Here is a 22,667-nt window from a genome sequence, read left to right on the forward strand (position 1 = left end):
GCAGGAGATGCGGTCGGGGCCACGGGGGTTTCGGCTTGGGCAGAGAGGGTGGCGATGCGGGCAGAGAGGACTTCATTCTCTTTTGAGATCTGCCAACAAAGATCTGTGAGGCGAGTCCGGTGGTACGGGCACACATCGAGAGTACGATTGAATGGCGAGTGGGGCCAATGAAGACAAGACCTCAGCCAAATTTGTCAAGAGACCATCCCGTTGGCTCTGCAGCTCCAGTTTCTCTTGCTGTGGCAATGATCATGGTTGACAATGAACACGGAGCAGCAAGGAAGATCGAGGGCATCAAGTGGCGATGTGAATGGGAAGGCATACCTCGTAGCGCTCGAGGAGGGCAGCCACTTCCTTGGCCTTTTTACTTTTGTTGATTGCCTGGAACACGCAAGATGCACGTTCGGGCGTACCAAGGCGATGAGTTCGAGCTTCTTGGTGGATCATGTTGGGACGAGCGGAGCGAGATGTGCGCCAGCGCAAGTGGCAACCTTGTAGGCTTTGGCGGCATCCTTCTCCGCAACCTCAAGGCGGAGAACACAAGAGTCAAGCTCTGCGCGAACAAGGTGGGCGTGCGTCGGCATGGTCAGTCTCAGCGACATGCTATTCAAGATGAGAATACGAGACCAGACCTCGTTGAGCACGTTGAGCCGTTTCCTCAGCAGCGATCTTTTCTGTTTTCATGAGCATGAGCGACTCCTGAAAAAGCAGAATTAGTGAATCAACGCGTTGCATGGTGCAGCCCGAAGAGCGCGCGCGTACTGCGCGCTGTGCGAGCCATCACGCAACCAGCTGCGAGAGGGGCGAGGGGGAGCACACCTGCATGCGCGCAAAGTCTTCATCGGAAAACGACGCCATGATGCTGGCTCCTCAAATGGTGTCTTGTCTCCTCATGCAGCAGGCATGCAGGGAGTAAACGAATGCGTCCCCGCAGCAAACCGACAAGTGCGCCGAGCCTTGGATCGGCCAGCGGCGACCGTGCAGTGTGTAGTCAGCGCCCGCTCCGCCAGTTTCGCGCCACTTGGGAGAAAATGCAAACGACGAGAACAGTGACGATATCAGATAGATTGTGTCGAGTTGGAGGGGTGTCTCGACAAATTGGAGGGGTCACCACCACCAACCACAGCACACCAGCGACTTCGTAGCCCAAAGTGTGATCAAGTGTGCCTCTTGGGTCTTACACAACGCATTACGTGTGTGTTTGGGGCCCGTTCATTCTCCTCCTCGAGAACAAAAGGAGCAAAGGGAGGAGAACAAAGACACCGGAGCGGTTACGCTCAAAAGCTCAAAGGGTGCGCTCGCCTCCAACTCTTGTGTGTCTACAGTGTGTGTGTCCGTGTGTGTCCTTACTGCTTCAGGCCGCTTGTTGATGTTAAACCGGCGGTTTCCGTTGTTATTGAAGACTTTCTTGTAGTAAATGTTGTATTCAAGCATTACCTTGTGTTACTTCATGTCAGTCATGGGGCTGTTGTTGCTGTTGTTGTATGCCTACCATTCTTTTGTCTCCAGAGAGACACAAAGACACAGAGAGAACACACACAACACACAAACAGGGCGGGTGCACACACACACACACACACACACACACACACACACTTCCAGCAGCAGCCGTTTGCTCGCGACCCGTTTGCTTCCCTCCGGCGCTTGCTTGGCCCTTTTGCTGATCGATCAATCGATCGATCGATCGATCGATCGTTGTGTAGATTCAACAGAGCCGGAGGGGCCTTTGGGTGGACTGGCCTGCCCTGCCCATCTGCGGCTGCCGCTGGCAGATGCCGATGCGGCTGGACCGGATTTCGATTCCTAAACGGCCTTTGCATGGGGCGGCTGCCACTTCAAAACTTCCGCATCGCCTGCTCAAAACGCTTCGCTCCGCCTCGCCCACCCACTTGTAAGATGTCTGGATTCCTTGTCGCTCGTTGCTCGCCCTGACATGGCCTCCTTGCGCTTGATCCCTCCGTGCGATCAACGTTCGCAGTTACCATGTCTCACCACAACCTTCACGCCTTGCCACAGATCTCGGCCAATCAACATCCTCCCGCCAATTTGTATCAGTCTCAGCTTCTCGAGCCGGTGAGTCATGCCATGTCTCAGGAACCCCGACACGATGCGCTCAGAGCCTCAGAATCATTGATAGACCAGTACCTGACGGCTGCTTTTTTTTTTTTTTTTTTTTTTCCTTCTGGCGGATTTGTTTATTTGTCTGTCATCGTCGTTCCCCTCTCTCTTTCTCGTCGCGCAATCTTTCTCCAGAGGAAACAGGAGGAACCAACAGCATCACTTCGCACTGGACTTGAGCCAAGTGATCGCCACGTGTTTTGATCGCGCGCTGAACATGGCCATTTAGGGCTTGTTGTTTTCAACTTTTATCCCATCCGTTGATCTTGAAGCACCGATCCCTCTTCGTGTCTTCTCCCCCTTCAACAACACGCAACACGCAAGCTTTCCAGCTCGCCACGAATCCTGATCCCTGCGTGCAAGCCAAACCATGGCGAGCCTACACGTACAACATGCCGTCTGCGCCCCCTGTGCTCAACGCTTAATTGACCGCCAAGACGTATTGGCGCCTGCGACTCAAAGGTACGCCTACCGTGTCCAGTTCGTTCCGAAGCCAATCTTATAGTCGATCGAGCTACCAAACTTGGTCCGGCCCTCTGGAGCTCACCACCCTCACGCCACTTCTGTCTCTCTGTCTCTCTGTCTCTCCGTCTTCCCTTTCCTTTTCCTCCCTTTGAACATCAGCCTCAAGACCTGCTTTGTCTGCCAGCAGCAACTGCCCGATGCCTTGGTACGCCCCCCTATCTGCCACACATACTTATCTGCCGCTCAGTCCTCAGTGTCTCACTGATCTTACTGATGGATTGATGCTTGTCAACAGGACCTCGTCTTCTGGAATGATGTTCGCCGTGTCTGGGAAGCGCACACACAAGCTTGCCACCGACGCGAATTCTGTCCATCTTTACTTCAGGTGCGCTTGCTTGTTGCGCTCGCCCTCAATACTTCTGCCCCACGGCGTGTGCTCCTTCTTTCTCACCCACCATGCACGGACATGTGCACTGCTTTGCAAATCAAGGCCAACCCAGCCGTTTCTTGTCACAAAGGTTGGCGCTGCGAATACATCCATCATGAAAAAGAGCAGACCTTCCCGTTCTCCGTGCCCTTGATTATCAATGTCCAGCCACATGAAGGTTGGCATCTGATTATCTCGCATGATCAACCATTGTTGCCGGCTCAGACAAAGTTTTTGTTTCTTTGTGGGGAGGGGTGGTGGTGGTGTGCGCTTTCGCTTTTGCTTTTGCCTTTAATCCTCGCAATCATTGCTCTATCTGTCAATACCTAGCCGAACTCGTGCGGACCATGCTCCATGGCCAAATTCACGATCACGTAAGGATGGGGGCACTTTCTGTTTGCATCAATGATGCGGCTACTGAAAACGACACACACCGGGCCGCAATGCTCTAACACTGCGATGCCCCCGGATAGTCTGTCTACGCTGTTGCTTCAGACGTGAGCTTGCGCATCGCCCAAACCCTGGGCCCACGATGCATCGATCTCCCTGACAATCAGGACAGTGTCGCATGTAAGCTGTTCTGATACTGTTTTGATTTTTTTGCAACGTCCAACTTCAAGCCTGCAGCTTCGTGTTTTGCCAAGACATTGGTGAACGTCCCTTTGTCTGCACTCATTTTGATCTTCCTGACTCAATATGACTCTTCTCTCAGTCGCGGAGTTTCTGAAGCGCGTGCCCAGCCGTTCCTTGGGAACGCCCTCCAAGATGTTTTGGGTGCCCAATACCAACCATAAGGTATGTCAAAGCAGAGCTTGATCTCTCTTACGATAGCCTTGCTGCGCGTCAATCGACCCACGCACGCCTGGCCCTCACGTGTGCTCAATTTCTGGATCAGATTGCCTACAGCTTTCGCACCCGCGCAGAGGGCCTGCATGAGCTCCAATGGCTCCACAGAGCGTTTTCAAATCGCATCATTCGCAATGTACCGCGACAAGCTTGTGGTATCGTTGTTGGACCTCAAGGCGCTACTGCGCGCAGCATTGAACGTGAAAGCAAGGGCATCGTCATGGTATCGGAAAACATTCGCGTGGGTGACGACATGCGGCAGGTGCGCAGAAATCGCCTGAGTGGCTAGGCTGCCCCGCGCGGACCACCCTGTATACCCCATCACTCATGCCTGCCTCTTGGAACGGTGCGCTTAGGTTTGGATTGTGACTCTCAATGAGGCGGACTTGGAGGGCGCACGTGCTCGGGTGGATAGCCTCTTGGCCACGGCCATCTCCGGCGGATCCGTGGGCAATGGGACCTCTTATGGGCATTTCTCTCAAGGGCGAGGTGGCGTGGCTCACCAGATGGCCCCCGCTGGTCAAGCCACGCCAGATCGCGTCGTAATGCTTTCATCTTCGCAACTGACCGAGGAAGGTCCGTTTATTGCCCTGGCCCAGAATTGCGTTTGCTATTGTTTTGTTACTTTGTACTCATGCCCCAATGTCCACCTTTCACGCGCCTCAACCATAGTCTCAACTGTTCTCGAATACGCCGCACGTCTCTCGGATCTGGGGCCCATGTCGTTCAAGTGGTCCAAAGACGGGGTGGGTTATGGCACACCAGCATCTCATCCCCTCTCCTCGTGAATTGATGTGCTTGCACCGTGGGCCTCCGCTGAAAATGTTGTCAATTGGCAACAATCATTGGTTCTGCCGCTTCTCTCACTTTTGCCTATGCTTAGATTTACACGCGGTCTGAAAATTTGGCCAGTGCATGGCAAGAATACCAACAGTGGCAGCTCCTGGTCGCTCGGCGCACCATCATGCATTTGCCTGCCGGGTTGGTGGGCTATCGCCTTGTCGGCACCAAGGGCTCAAATATTGTTCCCATTGCCCGTGATTCCTCCGCTATTGTCATCATCATTCCTGTCCGAGGCCCACCCAAGGAGGTTCGTCATCTTTCGGAGGTTTTGGTCCCACACGATGGTCAACGTCAGAGCAATGCCTCCCTCATCAGAGGCGATAATATTATCAGACTAACGCTTCCCTCGACATGTGACTGTAGATCTGGGTCGTGGGTAATCCCTCGGCTCAGCAGGCGGCCATTCCTCGTCTCGAGGCGTTGGTGCGGCTCCAATCACCCAACTACCGTTTTTCCGATGGCACTGAATCACGCTCCTCCTCGGCGTCATCCAGCGGTCGCGCATCGCTGCGCTCAAGTCGCAGCGTGCGTAGCCCACGCTCGGATTTCATCTTCAGGACCGCGGAAAAGGTCGATGCTGAGCGTAAGTCAACGTGGTCCCCTTTGTCGTGTTTGATTTGACGAGGGCTATGACTTGTGCCAACTTACTGACCTTTCCCCCTCTTTGCCTTGATGCTCGCGTCTTCGCATTTCTTGGTGACCACCTAGTGCGGCACATGATTCGAGTCATTCCCATTAGCGTGTTTGAGAATGAGTGGAAACCCATTGTGGTTGACGACGCTGGCAACTTGATTGCACGCACGGACACCCAACATGCCAATGCCATCTTCAACCACCTGAGCCATCTCTTCAGGACGCGCATGATCATCCGTCTGCCTAGCACGGTAGAAGCACCCCGCATCATTGGTCACGCTGGACGTAACCTTAAAGAAGTGTTCAGCCGAACGGGTGCGGTTGCCACCGTCTTCCCCAACAAACCTCAACCGGGAGTGACACAACGACTTTGGCTGATTGGAGACCCGGCACAGCAGATGAGCGCCAAGCAGCAAGTCGAGTCTATTGCTGGGCAAGCTCTGGATGAATTCATCGAGTCCTCCCCGCAGGCCGAGCCGCAGGCCATGATGGCTGCTGCCCTTGCGGCCGCTGGGGCTGCTGCCTCCCACGGCATCTACGACACACGCCTACTGAATGCTGGTCCGGCTCTTCCATCTTCCCGTCGGGCCAGCGCCTCCTCCGCTCATAGCAGTGCCAGTGGCAGTCGCTCTGTCCCCCCGGTTGATGTGGTACATCGCTTCTCTGATCTTTCGCTGGGTGGTGCTGGCAATGCAAGCGCGGGTGGCAGCTTTGATTTTGGGGGGGAAGGTCTCCTCTATGGCGCGCAGCTCGAATATCCCGGCTCGCGAGATGATGTTTTTCAGAGCCCACCGTTGGCATCGCCCCTACCAGATGCCAATGGGCTGTCTGGAGCAGCCTCTGGCTTTTCAACAGGAGCACCGCCATCTCGCTCCGACTCACTCAGCAGCCAGAACAACAGCTGTGCCTCCAGCCCTGGGCACCACACCTCGCTCATGAACCAAATGAGTGCGTTGCCGCGGGCAGGTCGTGTCCCCACACCCAGAGCTAAAGAAATGGCTAGACTGCTAACACAGCGCAATGGTCGCATCGCACGCGAGGACGGCATGGGAAATGGTACTGATCCAGACTTGCGGCGTGGTGCCTCGCCCATCCATGGCCTGAACGGGCTGATTGAGCCCGGTCCGCAAGCCTTGCACTGCAGCGTGCAATCCTTCAACCTGCCAACGACGTCACCTTTGCCATGGAAGCCGGACGATGGACAGCGCCACTCCTTTGACATCTACACCATTGACAATCATGGTGAAAAGCACCTCTACAACACATTTCTCGTCAACCGTGCCGCCCTGTCTGAAATTGTGCAGACCCAAGCCGCCTCGCTGGACATTGATCTGGTTCCAGTCGACATGCGCATGGGCCTCATGCTTGGCGAGAAGGATGTGCCAGTAGTCATGGCAGAAGACGCGGCACTTGGTCAGGCCACCGGCACCAGTACCAACAGCAGCTCGGTTGCCGTCTTGCTGTGCCCACGTGCCAAGCTGCGCGAACTCCGCGTCTACGTGCGTGAGCTTGATCGCCAACTCGTTTTGTGGGCCAGTGCCTCGACAACGGTGGCAGACGTGATGAGGGCGTGTTTATACTATACCCAAAGCGTTACCTCGGTGGTGTACATTCGTGACGTTGAAGGCCTGGTCGTGCGGCCGCACGTGCCCTGCCACTGCCTGCCCGCGCAGGTTACGCTGCAGGCTCATCTGCAGAGCTCAGCATGCTTGGTGCGTTTAGGCAAGACTGGCACGCACTCAAGTCTAGTCGCACCTGACGCACCCGTTACACCAGCCACGCTGCGGGCTTGCCTACAACACGCCAAACTTTGCGGCAAGGACGATTTGGTTGTGGTGGCAGCCCCACAGGCACAGGGCAGCACGCCGCCCTCCATGCGCGACCTCATTGGCCAAAATTTCATGGTCACGGTGCTCGAGCAGCCCACCGCACGCAACTTTGCAGTCACCGTGGCAATCAACGGCCATGCCCAGCAAAGCATATTGAATCTCCCACTCCACGACCCCGTTGATCGTTTGGCCACCTTGGCCACTTGTCAGATCTACCAAAGAAACATTCCCCAAGACCAAGCCAGCCGCGCTCGCCTCGTCGACCCCAGCTCAAATCAAGTTATCGCCTCACTGGCCGAGCTGAGCTCCAGCAAGTCTCCGCCCAGCGTGACGATTCAGCTTCCAACGCCGGTGGTTCTCAACGTTCCTGAAAGTATGCCCATGATTGTCTACGTGCACGACGATACAACGGGCGTCGATGTCCGCGAAAACCTGCCTCAGCACTTGCAACAATGTCGCTTGCTCGTGTATCCCAAAACTGGGCAACCCGATGACGCCCGGCCTTGGGCCACCAGTGAAATGTACTCAAACATGTGCTCCGATTTTGGCGTTGCCCGTCCCGATCAGCTTCAGATTTTGTTGCGAGCTTGAGTCAGCGGCGGACCTGTGCACGGCTTGGCTTTTGCACTTGTGCCTGCTCGAGGCCCCAAACCCCCGACAATGTCTCCGATTTCAGCGAAATTCTTCGATCGACCTGCCATGCTTAGTCCCTTTCCGCCCTTCTTTTTGACTCCAAGCGCGCTCTTCCTAAAACGTTTCCAATGTTATGACTTTTGAAGGAGGGTGAAGCTTGCATGGCGACTCGTGCATGTTCGCTGTCATGTGTTGTATTTTGTTCTTTCCTGATTTTGATTTTCAGGTTTTCTTTTATTTGGATCTTTTTTTTTTTTTTCCTTGGTGCTTTTGTTTTTCTTGGTGTGAGGCTTGGTATCAATTTCCTCCCGCCCTGTTCCGCGATCTTTCCTTGCTCGACTAGATGAGTGGCTTTTTTTGATTCTGTGAGCTCGATTTCACGACTCTTCTCGGTTCATGTCGTGCCTCTTTTGATCTGCGTGCGCTGAGCCCTTCAACATTGTTTGATTTATCTCGATGTTTGTTGATGTTTCCATTGTACATTTGTTGCTCTTCGACGAAGCGTAGTCCAGACCATACCATCGCCTCTATGTGCGTGTGCATGTGAACATGCACTTGTGACTCCCCATTTCTCTTCCCTTCTCTGATTCCTTTTTTTGTTCGTCTTTATTTTGTCCTTGCCGCGGTTGTGTTTATGTGTTCTTATCTCCGATGATCAAAGCCGGTTGACCTCCGGCAATAGCTATAGCGATCTCGATGCTCCGAAAGTGCCAAGTTGGTCCGTTCCTGCAAATGGCTTTCGACCGACAATTTCCAATCCAGGTTTTCCTTGACCTACTTGTTCACGTGTCAATTCTTTTTCTCACAATTTTTTATCTCTTCAGTGCCGATGCCCGCCTTGGGCCGAGCTGACTCAAAAGTCACCATTGGTCGCCTCACTCACAAGCACAAATACAAGCACAGCCAAGTCAACACACATCAGGGAGAGCTGTTTGACTGGGCGCACAGCGCCGTGTGCAACACTCCATCATTTCATGCCTCTCACTACAGCAGATTGGGAAGCATAAAGAAAGCCCCTACTGCGTGGCGCACTCGGAAGGACCATCTTGCTCCGCAGCTACAGGCTGCGAAATTTTGATTTTGGTTCGTGTGCTTGCAGGCGCTTCAGCCATGGCTGGCGCCTGCACTGCCGCGGGCGCGGTTCGTCGCGTTCGCGTTCTAACACGATCCGAGGCCGATCGCAAAGCAACCGCGCCCTTGACGCTGCCATCGGCCCCTTCCTGTACTTCCACTACGCCGGGGGTTGGCGGTGTAGTCATAGCCGAGACGTCATCATCTGACTGCATGGGGCCCAACGTCGAATTGGCCTCTGCCTCGGATGAGTCACGGCCCCGAGTAGCTCCGGCACGCAAACGCTGCAGGCTCGCAAGAGCCGATGCGTTGCCTGACGGCCGAAATGCAGAGCCCATGCTCAATCCGGGCGAGGGCAGGCGTTCAGGCGTGTTCATGTTGGAACTGGCTGTCTGCATTAATGTGCTAAAGTCCAAAGCCGCCTTGATGCCATTTGGCGAGCGCACCAGGCTTGGGGATTCGGGCCCTTCGTGAGCTTCACCAGCATGTACGGCCTCGACCTGAGGTGTTGGAGTTGCATTTGTAGCTGCGTCGCTGAAGGCGTGGGGTGCGCTGTTGGCAGCACGCTTTTCCGCCTGGGGACGTTGAGGTGTCTCATCCTGCTCCAAGTTGGCCAAAGTCGTGCGCATTTCCTCCAGTTTCAGTCGGTGCTGCATGGCCTCGGCACGCGCTGCCTCAAGCTTGCGCTCAGCGTCGTGTAGCTGAGCTTGGCACTCGTGCAACTTGTAGCTTTCGTTGACTGTCTTCATGGTGGCTGTTTGCAGCTCACGCTCAAGACGTGCATTTTCCTCACGCACGTTTTCAAGCTCCTCCTGCATAAACTCCACAACCACGCGATGATCCCCTTGCTTCACTGATTGGAGTAGCTCCTTTGCGCGGCTGGTGTACTGATGGTTGGTGTCTTGAAGGCGCTTGACCACGCGACGCAGCTCAAGCATCTCTGACTCACGCTGGCTCAGGGCATTCTCCAGACGATGCATTTTGGCCGAGTCGGCTTTGCTGCCGTGCATCTGCATGAGACGCTGGACGTGAGCGCGCAAACTTCGGCGATCCTGCTCAATGCGCTCAATTTGCTTCTGCTGTGTCACCACTCGGCTACGATGGCGCGCCAAGGCCTCCTCCAACCGAATGCGTTTCTCTTCGACCTCACTAAAGAGATCAAGACCACTCCCCATGTTGCCGTTGGTAGACTTGTACTGGGCCAACTCTGTCTGCAGACTAGCCATTGTCGCCTGCATGTCCTCGGCTGCATCACGGAGGCCGCCGTTCTGAACCTGCAGTCGTCCATTGGTCTCGTGTAACTCAACGACGCGCTGTCGCAGATTGGCATTGTCAGTCATATTTTGCTGCAAGGCACTCTGTAAATCGCAGCGCTCTAGCTGGAGAGAAGCCACCTCGCGCTCCATGTCGGTCAACTGGCGTTGACACGTGGCCAGCTCTTGGTCCAGATCTGCTGCATTGGCTCGAGCAACAGCTTGGTTCTGCAGGTCCTCGATGATGGTCAGTTGTTGTGCGATTTTGCGCTCAAACTGGCCCTTTTCACTTTGCAGGCTCTGAACCTGTTCCTCGAAGCGCTCGAGGTCAATTCGTGAGGAACGCTTCGTGCCCTGGAGCTCCTTGTCCAAGGCCCGGCACTGTATTTCCAAGGCATCGACGCGATCCCGCAGCGCACTGTTCTCATTTTCAAGGTGAAGCGCCATTTCTCGGTCATGTGACTGGTTCTTGCTCTCCTGTCGTGCGGCATAGACCTCCTGCTGCAGCTCCTCCATGGCCTGCGCATGTTGCTGCAGCGCTTGCTCATATCGTTCGGAAAGGTCTTGATTCTCCTGAAGCAAGTTTTGGCCAATCGTGGCTGAGAGTTGCAGGTCCCGGTCTTTGGCCTCCAATGTTTCGTAGAGCTCATTGACTTCCTATCACAGCGAAAGCACGGTCGTTAATACGAAACACGGTCCAAAGCCTAATACACCGTCTTTCACTTTCCACGGTGCCTCGACGCCACCGAACGAAAATACGACATGCGGCCCGGTGCGACGACAGCCATCACGGCCACACGAAGGGCTTTGCGTAGATTGGAGCGAGAAGAAAAAAAAAAAATGCACAAACCTTGTGAAGTCGCCGCAACTCCATATGCGTATCTGGGCTGAGCACCTCGGATTTCCTGCACGGGGTCCCGATAAGTGGCGGCATGAGGGTTCGGGAACAGCGTGGGCACAGTCTTCCAGATTTGCGACAGCGCAGACGAACCCCTGGGACGGTGACAAGCCCAGGTAGGCTTGGTTTTCTTTGAGAGCCATGGCCTTGTTTGCCTTGTCACGAGCGCCTCGCCAGCTACGGAAAGGGCATCAATCGATGACGCGTTTCTTCTGGACAATCGTGTGGACAACAAGAAGAGAAAAAAATAAAATGAAAACTGGCATTCAGAAGAGCTCAATTTGAAAATCAGCGGGAACTTTTTATTTGAACTGTTTTGCGTCCAAAAATCATCAGACCAGGCTTTCGAAAATTTAGAACAGGGTTGAATTGTCAGACAAAATGGGCTCGGTGCTCAGTCGGCGCTCTCGTCCACGGCTTCGGCCTGCTGACCTGAGTTCTCCTTGGGCTCATTGTCTTCGGCCACTTCCTCGGCTTCTGAATCACCCTGCTCGTCTGATTCGCGCTTGGCCTCTGGCTCCACGGGCTGCACTGGCGCTGCCTCTGCCTTCTCCAATTCGCTCCCCTGCGTGACATCAAAATCATAAGCCACGAGATGGAGCACATCATCATGCATCAGGAAACAAGTCTGTTTGCCGAGTGCCAGTTGGGGAGCGAAGAGGCACATACCAGTTTGGTCAGGGCCTTGACCAAATACTCTTTCAGGGTCTGTTGATGCACGATGCACACCACAAACCATGTCTATGAGCGTCAAAGCTGATACAACTGTGCACGATTCCGAGGGATTTTATTTTTTTTGTTCTTGGAAACACCGCTGACCTTTTGAATCTCAATCTCCGAAAAATAGTGCAGACGCTTTTTGCCCAGTAGACGTAGCGCACGCCAGCAAAAGTCAGGCCGGTTGATTGACCAGTACACCTCCTCCACCTGATTCCGCGGATCAAGCTCCATGATGGCATCCTCGAAGAATTCCTCAACACTTGGGCACGTTCTGTGATTTCAAGCATGGTCAACACAACGTGAGATGCCGCTATTGGTGGGTGGAAGCAGAACGGTGGGCTGGAAAGTTTCGACGCGAGCCACGAGCTTGTGCGCGCAGGCTTGGCCCATCGTACTTTTCTGTAATTGTACAGCCTTGAAGGTTGTCTTCGGACACATTCCAAAGACGTGTTAGTGCCGGTGTTCCCAAATCGTGTTTGGCGCTCTTGGCAGGTGGGCCACTTGCGCTCACACCATCGGCTGTTGGGGTTCTCTTTGACGCCCTATGTAATCAGATCAGCCCACCGCAAAGCATTGAGCCCAACGCTGCCGACTGTGGACAATGTAGCGGGCCAGGATGGTTCAGTTGGCACACAGTGCAAACGCAACGCATTCTAACGTGGGACGAGAAAAGGAAGGACAGCCCTTGTCTTTCCAGGCCATCCAGGATTGTTCGCGCGCCAAAATGTCCTATTTTAGCACAACCGGGCATGAGAAGGTGTCCGGGCCCGTGTTGCGATGTCACATGACAGTTTTTCCTGACCTTGATGTTGCGCACAAACTGACGCGATAACTCTGAGGGCACGCCCTTGAGCAGCTGCGTGTGGAAAAGTGAAAGTGAAGTAAGGCAGTGTGGTGCGTTAGCTGACGCCTGGCTACAGTACAAAAGCCAATCTGTTCCCCCACTGGGGAACGGCAATTAAGAGGCCACCTGTTGGATGCGATCCATTGTGTCAGCAACCCATTTTTCCTGCGACGCTGTCAGCTTGGCAGGCCTGAGTACCGCGCCAAAAGGTTGTGCGTGTGAGCTCCTTTGCTTGTGACGAGGGTGTGATCTCTTGCGTTTGGGGGCGGACCAACACCAAGCTGAAAGCAACAAACACGCACCGCTTATGCTTGCTGGGAACGCTCAAATAGTGGAGGAGGATCATGGCTTGTGCAAGGACCTGATGCCGAAAGGCGGCATCAGCCAGCTGTAGATGAAACAGCTCGGGAGCTGTCAGAAATTTGGCAAAAAAGACGTGATCCACTTGGGCTTCAGCCAAGGCACCGTTGATCGCCTGCGGTGCCTCAACCACAGGGGATGATCCTTGCGTGGTGAGCGAGTTCTTCTCAAAGGATTGCAAGACATCCAACGCACGCTCCAGGTTCTGATGGCCGATTTATCACGGAATTCAGATGATTCAAGGAGTGATTGTGAGGAGCAGCCGACCTCGATCGGTGACACATTTAGGCCGCATGCGCGCACCTGTTGAAACTGCAACCAGTCGCTGCCTGCACCCAGGATAGCCGGATTGCAAAAGGCTGCCTGTAGCTGCCAAAATTGCTTGTATAGTTTTTTGTCGAGCGCCTGCTCGCCGCCCTCAGCGCTGTAATGGCAAGCATGGTACTTTGAGTGAGAAAAGTTATATAAAGCTAAATTGCATTCATCACCAAGGCAGGCAATGGGTGACATGAAGATACCTTGCCAGCGCAGCCTCGGATGCGCCGTGAGGAATGGGCTCATCGCTCTCATCATAAGACGTCGCATTGCCCACGTTGAAGCTGGAATTCAGATTGACTCCAGACTTATCTGCCAAAGGGAAGATACTGCCCAAGCAGGTATCCATTCATGTGCACAAAAACGATGTTAAAATTGGCCTGGCTCGAGATGGTCCAGGGAAGCAATCCGTTGGATCTCTTCTTGGATGTCAGTGTGGGTGCAGAACGCCAACCTGGCCAGAAACATCATAATGCGTCCACAGAGTGCCGTATCTTGGGTTCGGGACAGTCGCCGTTTGAGTGCTACGATGGAAGCACGTATGTGCACAGTCCGACGTTACTTCAACGCGAACAGCAGTGACAGGACCAGCGCCCTTCCTCGGTTGGCTCGCCCACATGAGTGGAACGTACTGTTGGCCAGGCGCAACATGCGCGTTTGCGCGCCACGTTGATCAAAGGGGGCCTGACACACATACGGATATGGTCCACCGCCCAAGGGATGAGAAAAATATCAGAAGGATGGGCTCGGACAGACTAAAGTTTACAGCACCGAATTTGACATGCTCAAGCACATACGTGAACCCAAACGTTAAGGTGCGCTTCCATAAAGTCAAAGTAGTGTGGGACCCGGTCCAGCCCGAGCACATCAAAGATATCCTCGAGCAGCGACACCACAATCGAGGATGACATGACCTCTGTATGACCCGCAACACAGCATTGAAAGGAAAAGCGGAGGTGCATCGTCAGGTAAGACGTAAAGCTCGTGTCAGAAATTTGTACAGCCGCAACCTGCTAACCATAGTTGACAGTGAGCTGGATGGCCTCTTCCAAAAGAGTGAGGGCGGCTTGATCGTCCTTTGCGGTAATATGACCCTGCATCAGCTTGCGAAAGCTGACTTCAATGCTGAAAGCACATCTGACATGAGCTACTTTGGGGACGCACGCGAAAATATCCAAGGCCGATTCGAGAGTTGATGGTAAGTTGGTGGTTCAAACTTACCGCACATCAGAGAGAGGGGCCAAGACGGCAGGCTCCTCCGTCTTGTCCAGTACACTCACCACCAAAGCCTAGCTCGCAAATGACCGAGCAACCCAACGCAAGAGAAAGAGAAAGAGAAAGAGAAAGAGAGAGGGAGAGGAGGGGCTGTCATGCTTACACGAGGCAGAACAGACATGTAGTGCCCACATCCTCGTGTGCAGTTCTGATCCCCGTGCCGGTCCAACCCGCACCAAAATCGCATCACCCACCTCCACTTCGGCTGCCATCTTCACGGTCTTGAAAAAAAAGAGAGAGACAGAGAGAGACTGACTGAGCGAGTGACGGTAAAGTGTGACCGAAGTTACACTTCCGCATAGAGATGTCAGGCACTTTTCACAACGAGACAACCCCTTGGGCTGCGTGCGTGCTGGTGATCTCGGCGTAGATCATCATCATCATCATCATGGCAGCCCGCGGATCAAGTAGGACGAGCGGTTCTGTGGCGGCTAAAAAGGTTTCTTCCAAGGCCATCAATGGAGGTGGAACCACCGGGATAGGCGCGACACGAGGGGCAAAGGCCACTGGTACCAAAGCCGGAACAGCGCGTGTCTCCAGCCGTCCCTCGGTTGTCAAGTCGACTGACACGACAAGCAAAAGCGCCGCAACCGGGGGAGCGGCTCGGCGCACTGGACCCAGTAGCAAAGCCATAAGCACGCCCTCCAAAACCAAGACCGGCAAGACGGCCAAACCTTCAGGGAGCCGGTGAGTGTCTCTAGCGGCAAGCGTCAACGCTTGCTTGCCTGCGCCGCGGCCATGGCGCGCGGGCTCACAGGTTCATGCGTCCAGGAAAGCGGGAATTGGAGCTGGAAGCAAGGCCAAAAAACCCGCCAGTAGGTGCTGTCTGTGCCAACATGTTGATGGTGCGCTGGTGTTTTCGAATTCAGATGGCACGCACATAACCATGCCCCTCTCGTCCTGTTGCTGGCAACAGGCAAGGATCCTGCTGCGGCAGCACGCAAGCAAGCCGCAATTCAAATACAAACGCTCGTACGATGGCATACTTTTCACGAGTCCCAAGCAGCAGATTTTAGGCTCGATCATCGTGGCGCTACCTACTAGTCGCTTGGTGGTGCACTCACTCCCTGTCGGGTGGACCGCTGCCCCCTCACCCTGCGCGTTGTATGTGTGTGTGTGTGTGTGTGTGTGTATGTGTTCGACGAATCATGACGCGCACTAGGTGCGTGGCTTCTTGGCCCGGCGCCAGCTGGCTAGCTTGCGTCTCAAGCATCAAGCATACGTTGAAGCCATGGAGCGGCTGGAACGGGATGCCTGGGTTGCCATGGTCAAGCGTCAACAAGAACAAGATGCACGACAGCTGCAGGTCCGTGCCCGTTGGATCTCGCCCTCCCCACGCTCAGCAAACCTGCTCGCTTTCTCCCTGCTCATTGCTTGCGCGTTCTCTCTCGCATATACATGACAACATACTTGGGTACAGCTGGAGCGCGAACAGCGTAAGCTGAAGCAAGCGCAGACCCTGCGTGAGAAGCAACTTCGGGAGGCCGCTTTCGACGGTGAAGTGGATGATATCATCAGTTTGCTTCAGCAGGGCGTAAGTGCTTTCCGTCTGCAAATGCTGCGTTGTTCTTTGCCTTGGCTAGCACCATTAGCACCATGGCCGCATCAGACTTCTGGATCGCCTGTTCTCACAAGCCCCGTCGTGCCCCCCTTCCACTCGACTGGCTAGGTCAACCTTGAAGCACCCGATGGCAATGGCGACACAGCTCTCTCCGAAGCTGCGGCGGGTGGTCATTCTGAAGCATTGGCCCTCCTGTTGCATCGGTTTGTCTTATGTGCTTTGGGATGATATGCGATGATAGCACGCTGTGGCATGAAGTTTTGAGCCGTGCCAGATTTTGAATATTATGCCTTGCTCATGTTCGGTAGTGGCGCCCGAGTGAACGCGCGTGGGCGCTTTGAGCGCACGCCTCTCTTTCGAGCAGCTTTTGCTGGTGGGTTCTGCAAGACGGTTGATTTTACCCCCAGCTTTTGCAAGAGCTGCAGCATGAAGACCTGAATGCTTGATTGTCAACCCCTCTACACGGCACTGCACTCATTTCGAAACGGCTCCAGGTCATGTGGAAGCCGTCAAACTGCTCCTGCACCACGGTGCTGACCCCCGTCTCTATGATAACGAAGGGATGCCCCCACCTGAGGTAGGTGACAAAGCAGAGAGGCGCAAGCCTTTGTCATCCACACGCCCAAAACGAGTCGAACTTCGTGCTTGTCGTTTACTCAATGCTTGTTTACCCCTGCCCCTTTGAACCACTCCACCCTTTGCTCCAAGATTGCGGCCAATGAAGCAACAGCCGAAGTTTTCCGCTCTTGGGATCTCACGGAGACAGACCGCTTACTGGAGGAGCTTGCCCGCCGTGATGCCGAAGAGCAAGCCAAGGCCACCGCGGCGCGCCAAGCAGCCACGTCAAGGCTTGAAGACGAAGTCGAGGTTTGTCCAATCATGCAGGCTGTTGCGCGCGTAACGCAGACCTTTGCTGCTCATTGTATCTTTGCTTTGAGATGTGTGACCATCAAGCTGATCGACCAAGCTGTGCTGTTTTGTTGGGCTCACCACCAATCTGTTCCCCGTTCGTCCTCCCTTGACAGAAAGCAGCAAAGCTCAGTGCAAGCCGACAACTCCTCCTCCTCAAAGCCCGACACGAGCTGGAAAAGCGCATCGTTGAGCATGACAAGGTTGCGGCGCGTGGCGAAGAACGCCTGTCGGCTGTCACTTTGCAAATGATCAAGGATGCCGAGGAAAGTCTTACTCAAGCGCAGCATCAAGCCGACGATGCCAAAACCAAATTGGTTGAGCTACGGCGCCAGGTTTGTGTTTTGTGTATCTTGACAGCCGCCTCATGCTAGACTGCTGGCTCTTTTTTTTTTTTCTTTCTGCCTCCTCAAACAACGAGAGACTGCGGATACACAATGCCAGCATTGAATCAAAGATTTCACTGTCAATCCATGATTTTGTTTTGGGTTGGATTGATGCTGCTGGCTCTAGCTGAGGCAAAAGGAGCATGACGATCGTCAGGCCGAGGGAGAGGACACGGACGAGCACCCAAGGTATGTATAAACTTGTGCTATCAAGCAGATGGTGGCCACACGGCTTGTCCTTACGTCGGTCCAACTTTTTGCAATCGTAGGTGCAACATTCGAGAGATTGACGAAGTTTTAATGCGCGATGTTGGTGGCGAGATCAAAGCCAGCAAGCGTTGGCCACTAGTCTTGGACCTGTCGCGGCAAGTTGCTACGTTTATGCGATACCGCGATACAAACTATGTCAACCTATGCTCTGCGTACGACGCCGACCCCAGTCGGCTCCGTCTGGCTGTGCTGGGCAGCTTGAGGTGAGAAATCACAAGCTGGGCATTTCAACAGCTGCATGTGCCAGAATGTTTTATCTTTCCTCATCGTTTCAATAAAGCGCAGAAAGTGCCCATGCCATGTTCTGACACGGTGTGGCTGTGCGCCGCCATGAATGGGTCCGCATCGAGTTTGCAGGTTCCACAAGCCCCTGGTTCTTGATTTGATGGACGTGGATAACCTAGTGCTTCTCGAGGACAACCTGACGCGGGTTCACCCTCGCCTTTTGACCATGCTTGTTGACGGCTCACTTACACAAGAAGAAAAGTTGGTTTGTCGCTTCAACGGTCTGCTTTTCTAGGTTGATGTGATGGCTTCATGGCTCGTCCGTCATCTCAAAGCCATGCCTTTTGTGCTTTCTCCGATTAGTTATGCCCAGCTGCGTCGCGAAGACGATGGACCTGAATATGATCTCGTGCGGTAAGCTGAACCTTTTGGCCGTGCTTGAGCCTTCCGAGACCTGCCAGAGGCATGTAGTTTGTGACGCGTACCCTCGTCGATCCCGGGCGGGACTTGTTGCTTTGCTCGGGCTGGGCTGCCATCATAGATTTCACCCAGAACGCATCGCGGAATACTTTAAAGTCATCGTCATTACGACGAGCTCATTTCCAGAGCCTGAGTTACTGGACAAGTTTTATCCACTCGTTGTTGTGCCTACGGGTCGCTGATGTACTTGATCCGCGCCCAAACCCAACCCCCAAACGCTCTCATTCATATCCGCTAGTAAAATGGTGCATGACCTGCCTGTCTCCTTGTGGTGCAAAACACCCTGCCCAAAGCCAAGCCAGGCCTGACAAAAGCGCAAAACCTTGACACCAAGCCCAATTGAAAAGGAAATATTTTAAGGAATGAATTATCACGTTGCGGTTGCGCTAGGAACATCGTGATCTTGGACCTGCTCTTCGCGAAGGACGCGCTCATAACGGGCACGCGCCATGTTCTTCATCGTGCCGGTCAGATCGCCATCCTCTACCTTGTAGGTGGGCGCGGCACCGAGACCAGCACCCTGGACTCGAACCTCTGCCTCAATCGGCTTGACGATGCCCGAGCCATCCTTGCCAAGCCCTTTACCCTCGCTCCAGCCCATGGCTTTGAGCATACGATTGCCCACATTGTCTTCTTTGATACCATCCTACTCACAAAGCGGTCAAGTGAACCACGGTAAGAGTTGCGCATCGTAGATGATATGGCGGTCCATATCAAGCCGAGGGCATCACCCGGCACGCTGACCTTGGTGGGCTGCTCCACCACTGGGGCTTGCGGGGCCGCACGCTTGCGAAATGACTGGGGTGGCTTGCGTTTCTGCCCATGCAGTTTACGCCTCTCCTTTGCCCTACACGGAAAGAGGATGCGTCAGAGCTGCTGAACGCAGAACGAACAGCTCATTCGCAGTGCAACTCTCACACGCTCACTCACCTATCACGATAGGCCGCCCGAGCTTCGGCATCAGCCAATTTCTCCCGCTCGCGGGTGGTCAACATCGAAGTTACTTTCTCGCGTGCTTTGGCGACATTGTCCACATGTAGCTTTGATACGCGAATGTGCTTTTCCAACTTATCCTTGGTCTCCAACGCGCGCTTGCACAACAAGCACGCAAATTTCTCCACGTTGATAAACTGCCTTTGCTCAAGTACATCCCAGTCGTGCACCGTGCCCACCTCAGGGGGCAATTTTTGCACCAAACTGTCGTAGTCAACGCCATCGTCCTCTTCTGCCCCATCTTCGCCCTCGGCTGATGGATCGGTGGTCTCGCTGGCGCCGACGACCTTGAAGCCGGTAGCTGCTGCCTTGACTTTCTTCTTGATGAGAACGCCGCTCTTGGCCTCTTTTTGTCGCTTGCGTTCTTGCTTGCGCTCCCATTCCTCGAGCTGGTTGGCCATAGCCTTGGCGGGGTCAGCATCGTCCTGCTTGGCAGCTGTAGCTGCGGCGGTTGTCTGGTTGAGGGCGGCTGCCCACATTTGCTGCTCACGCTCCTTAACGTCGGGTGGGGTTTCAACGGCCACAAACAGCTTTGTAGTCGTATCCCACTGCATGTACTGTCGAGTGGCACCGTTGTAAAAGAGGCGGTGTATCTTGTCATAATAGTACGACGTATGTGGGTCATATAGCCATCCCGTGGCTGGATCCACGCGCAACCGCTCCATGGGGTTCTCTGGCTCCTTACTGTCTGCTCGCTGGACCGCAAGTGCGGCGCTGCCCCCACTGCCGCGCACAGGCAAGTCATCGAATGCTCGAGCAAAGTTGACTGAGATTTCACGATTGTCCACCAAAAAGGGCAGCTCGGTTGTAGCAATGCGGTCCAGAACCATGCGCGCCTCCTGCAGTTTACAAACGCGCGCGTGTTTTCAGGCACCATGGAACCGATGAGGATGATCAGATGCCTTTAGGTTCAAATCATATTGACCATGCACACACACACACACACACACACCTGGTCTGAGCTGTAATCAATGAATCCAAAGCAGCGCGAAACGCCATCTTGGTCGCGCATTACCCGTGTTTTTATGGGTGGCTGCAGAAGAGAAAAGGCGGCAAAAAGCTGTGGCGTTTGATCGTGAGTCAGAGAACAGGCAGGGCCCAAACAATCCCATTGGTGCGGGTAGGTTGTGATGAGCCGGAGATGAGTGCGCCAGAGAAGAGGTCTCACCGATGCCTCGTCGGTCATGGGAGACAGATTGCGAGCAATCAGCACTACCATTTGGTCCGAGACAAGAGCATGGCGGATAGATCGGATGCCAGTGAGGCGAACGACAGCAAATTGGAAATACAATGTCAAGCACGGCCGAATATTGGCGCACCGTTGCTAGGTGGTTCCTGGTGAGCACCGCCATCTCGACGACGGCCCTCCTTGAAACAGACACGGGCAGTGCGCTCCATAATCTGCACGCCCGTCATGTGCGAATACAAGCCGAAGCATCATGAGCTGAACGCAAGCTTGGCTTGCCATTTTATGCAAGAACATTATAGGCATGCCGGCCATACTTCTAGCGTGGCCTGGTCCACAAGAGTTTGGGCGTCCTCGATGCGCTCAAAATCCACAAAGGCAACGCCCCGTGACTCGCCTACGGACCCATGCAGGTCTCCAAAGAGAAGGTCATGGGAACACGACAATTCCGCGGCGACCATGTGCACCTACCATGTTCCAGCTACCAGGGGGATAGGGGCAGGAGATGAACGGGGGTGGGACTTACCGGTGTCTTGCTCGCGCAAGATGGTAATCTTCAACGGAGTGGGAAGGTTGAGCGCATCGAGTGTACGAAAAATCTGCCGATCATATCGCACAGCACGCACTTAGTTGGGCGTTGTGTAAAACGATAAGTTGGACTCGCCACCTCAGCATGACTTGTGAGATAGATGGCACCATCCCAGCAGCCAAGGATGCAATTGCGGGTTTGCCGAGTGTCGCTGGCAAGCAGCATCAGAGAGGGCACGACAAGCTCATGACACGAACGTCGTCTTCCGTGGCGTCATAATTCAAATTGCGAAACACCACGTGGCGAGAGACGGGTGGTGCAGTATCCTCGGCGCGGTGGCGTTGGTCGGAATCTCGCCAGCGTTGAGAGTCCAGGTCCTTAGAGCCATACTTGTCATGGGTCCAGTGGCGGTCGCTGGGGGAATGCGTGCGTCGATTATCTGCATCCAAAGTCAAGCAAGGCCATGTCAAACCCGATATGTCGTGTGGCCAGAGTGTGGGGGCTGAGGATGGTTGGATGCAAGTGCAGGAGGAGGGGCGCATGGGAAGGGCATGACGAACGGTCATCATAATGGCGATGGCGGTCCCAATCTCGGCCCGGGGCTCGGTCTCGGTCCCAACCTCGTTCTCGGTCCCAGTGACGGTCTCTGTTCCAACCCCGGTCACGATCAGGGTGTCGACGCCCATGCATGTCGTTGCGGCGAAAGTATGAATCACTGCGGCGGGCCTCGGCATCGTCAAAATGATTGCGTCGAAATTCACGTTCATCTGCACGTGCGTCAAAGTCGCGTTCGCGGCTGTCCGCACGGCGACGGCGGTAGGGATTGTCTCGCTGAGGACTGCTTCGGGGCGAATATGGCCTCCGGTCGTCATCGCTAAAGCGTCTTGCGTCTCTGAGCCAGAAAACAAAAAAAAAAAGGAGGGGGGAACAGGAGAGGGAAGGGAAGCAAGAGAGAAGGGATAGAGACACAGACACAGACACAGACACAGACACAGAGAGGCAGAGACAGACACAGAGAGACAGACACAGGGAGTGGCCGGTGGGCATGAGTGCTGAGCCGCTATCATGGTGCGTGTGATATTGGCACAATCTGGGGCCAACTTACCGGTCAGCCATGATGATGATGATACCAACGCCTCTTCCTTGTCAGAAGCAGAAACAGCAGGTCAAATGGCTAAAACGTTGGCGTGCGAGGGGCCAGCTTCCCCAAAGCTACGGAAGCATTGCCAAAGAGAACACCCGGGTCTGACCAAGTCAAAAACCGAGGTCCTGCCAGTTCCCAGGCATAGCCAGCCGGATTTGGAACCGCAACCGTGAGCGTGCACACAGAAAAGCGAACAGAGCTTCAAAGGCACGGCCAAAGCGTGAACGAGTAGCCAGGCCCAACGCAGCTCGCCCGTCACGACCACGGACCACCCGCACGACGACCAGCCAGCACCCGAATAGCAAGACGACAATCAAATCAAGCTGATGAGCCCGAAGCTTGCCGTCCGCCAGTGGCGAGAGAGAGAGAGAGAGAGAGGGAGAGAGAGAGAGAGAGCTAGAAAACTGAAAAGGGAGCAAAAAAAGATGTTTCGCATGCTGTGCTCTCTCTCTCG

At 54.5% G+C, this 22,667-nt stretch overlaps 4 protein-coding genes across 4 annotated transcripts; 2 read left to right on the forward strand and 2 right to left on the reverse strand.

The window, feature by feature from the left end:
• Positions 1-1,983: 1,983 nt before the first annotated feature.
• Positions 1,984-7,752, forward strand: MONBRDRAFT_23129 (uncharacterized protein; the record flags this gene model as incomplete). The annotated part of the gene is made up of 10 exons (XM_001743120.1): positions 1,984-2,073; positions 2,624-2,788; positions 3,484-3,580; positions 3,723-3,805; positions 3,906-4,118; positions 4,213-4,432; positions 4,529-4,602; positions 4,740-4,946; positions 5,063-5,282; positions 5,408-7,752. 10 exons carry the CDS (start codon positions 1,984-1,986, stop codon positions 7,750-7,752), a joined length of 3,714 nt encoding a protein of 1,237 aa, XP_001743172.1.
• A 1,058-nt stretch (positions 7,753-8,810) lies between these two features.
• On the reverse strand, positions 8,811-13,906 carry MONBRDRAFT_36003 (uncharacterized protein; the record flags this gene model as incomplete). Its single annotated transcript, XM_001743439.1, has 7 exons — positions 8,811-10,775; positions 10,969-11,111; positions 11,449-11,581; positions 12,539-12,592; positions 13,244-13,364; positions 13,459-13,567; positions 13,888-13,906. The coding sequence occupies 7 exons, from the start codon at positions 13,904-13,906 to the stop codon at positions 8,811-8,813; spliced, it is 2,544 nt and encodes an 847-aa protein (XP_001743491.1).
• A 1,789-nt stretch (positions 13,907-15,695) lies between these two features.
• MONBRDRAFT_14613 (uncharacterized protein) lies at positions 15,696-16,776 on the forward strand (the record flags this gene model as incomplete). The annotated part of the gene is made up of 5 exons (XM_001743121.1): positions 15,696-15,836; positions 15,951-16,095; positions 16,213-16,294; positions 16,400-16,464; positions 16,586-16,776. Coding segments are annotated over 5 exons (624 nt in total), but the record flags the coding sequence as incomplete, so codon positions are not given.
• A 1,955-nt stretch (positions 16,777-18,731) lies between these two features.
• On the reverse strand, positions 18,732-21,755 carry MONBRDRAFT_23132 (uncharacterized protein; the record flags this gene model as incomplete). The annotated part of the gene is made up of 10 exons (XM_001743440.1): positions 18,732-19,007; positions 19,106-19,208; positions 19,292-20,193; positions 20,307-20,387; positions 20,523-20,566; positions 20,674-20,755; positions 20,858-20,937; positions 21,067-21,139; positions 21,327-21,508; positions 21,542-21,755. 10 exons carry the CDS (start codon positions 21,753-21,755, stop codon positions 18,732-18,734), a joined length of 2,037 nt encoding a protein of 678 aa, XP_001743492.1.
• Between the last annotated feature and the right edge of the window lie 912 nt (positions 21,756-22,667).

This window comes from Monosiga brevicollis, genomic scaffold (genome assembly GCF_000002865.3).
Source record: "Monosiga brevicollis MX1 MONBRscaffold_3 genomic scaffold, whole genome shotgun sequence".
NCBI lineage: Eukaryota > Choanoflagellata > Craspedida > Salpingoecidae > Monosiga > Monosiga brevicollis.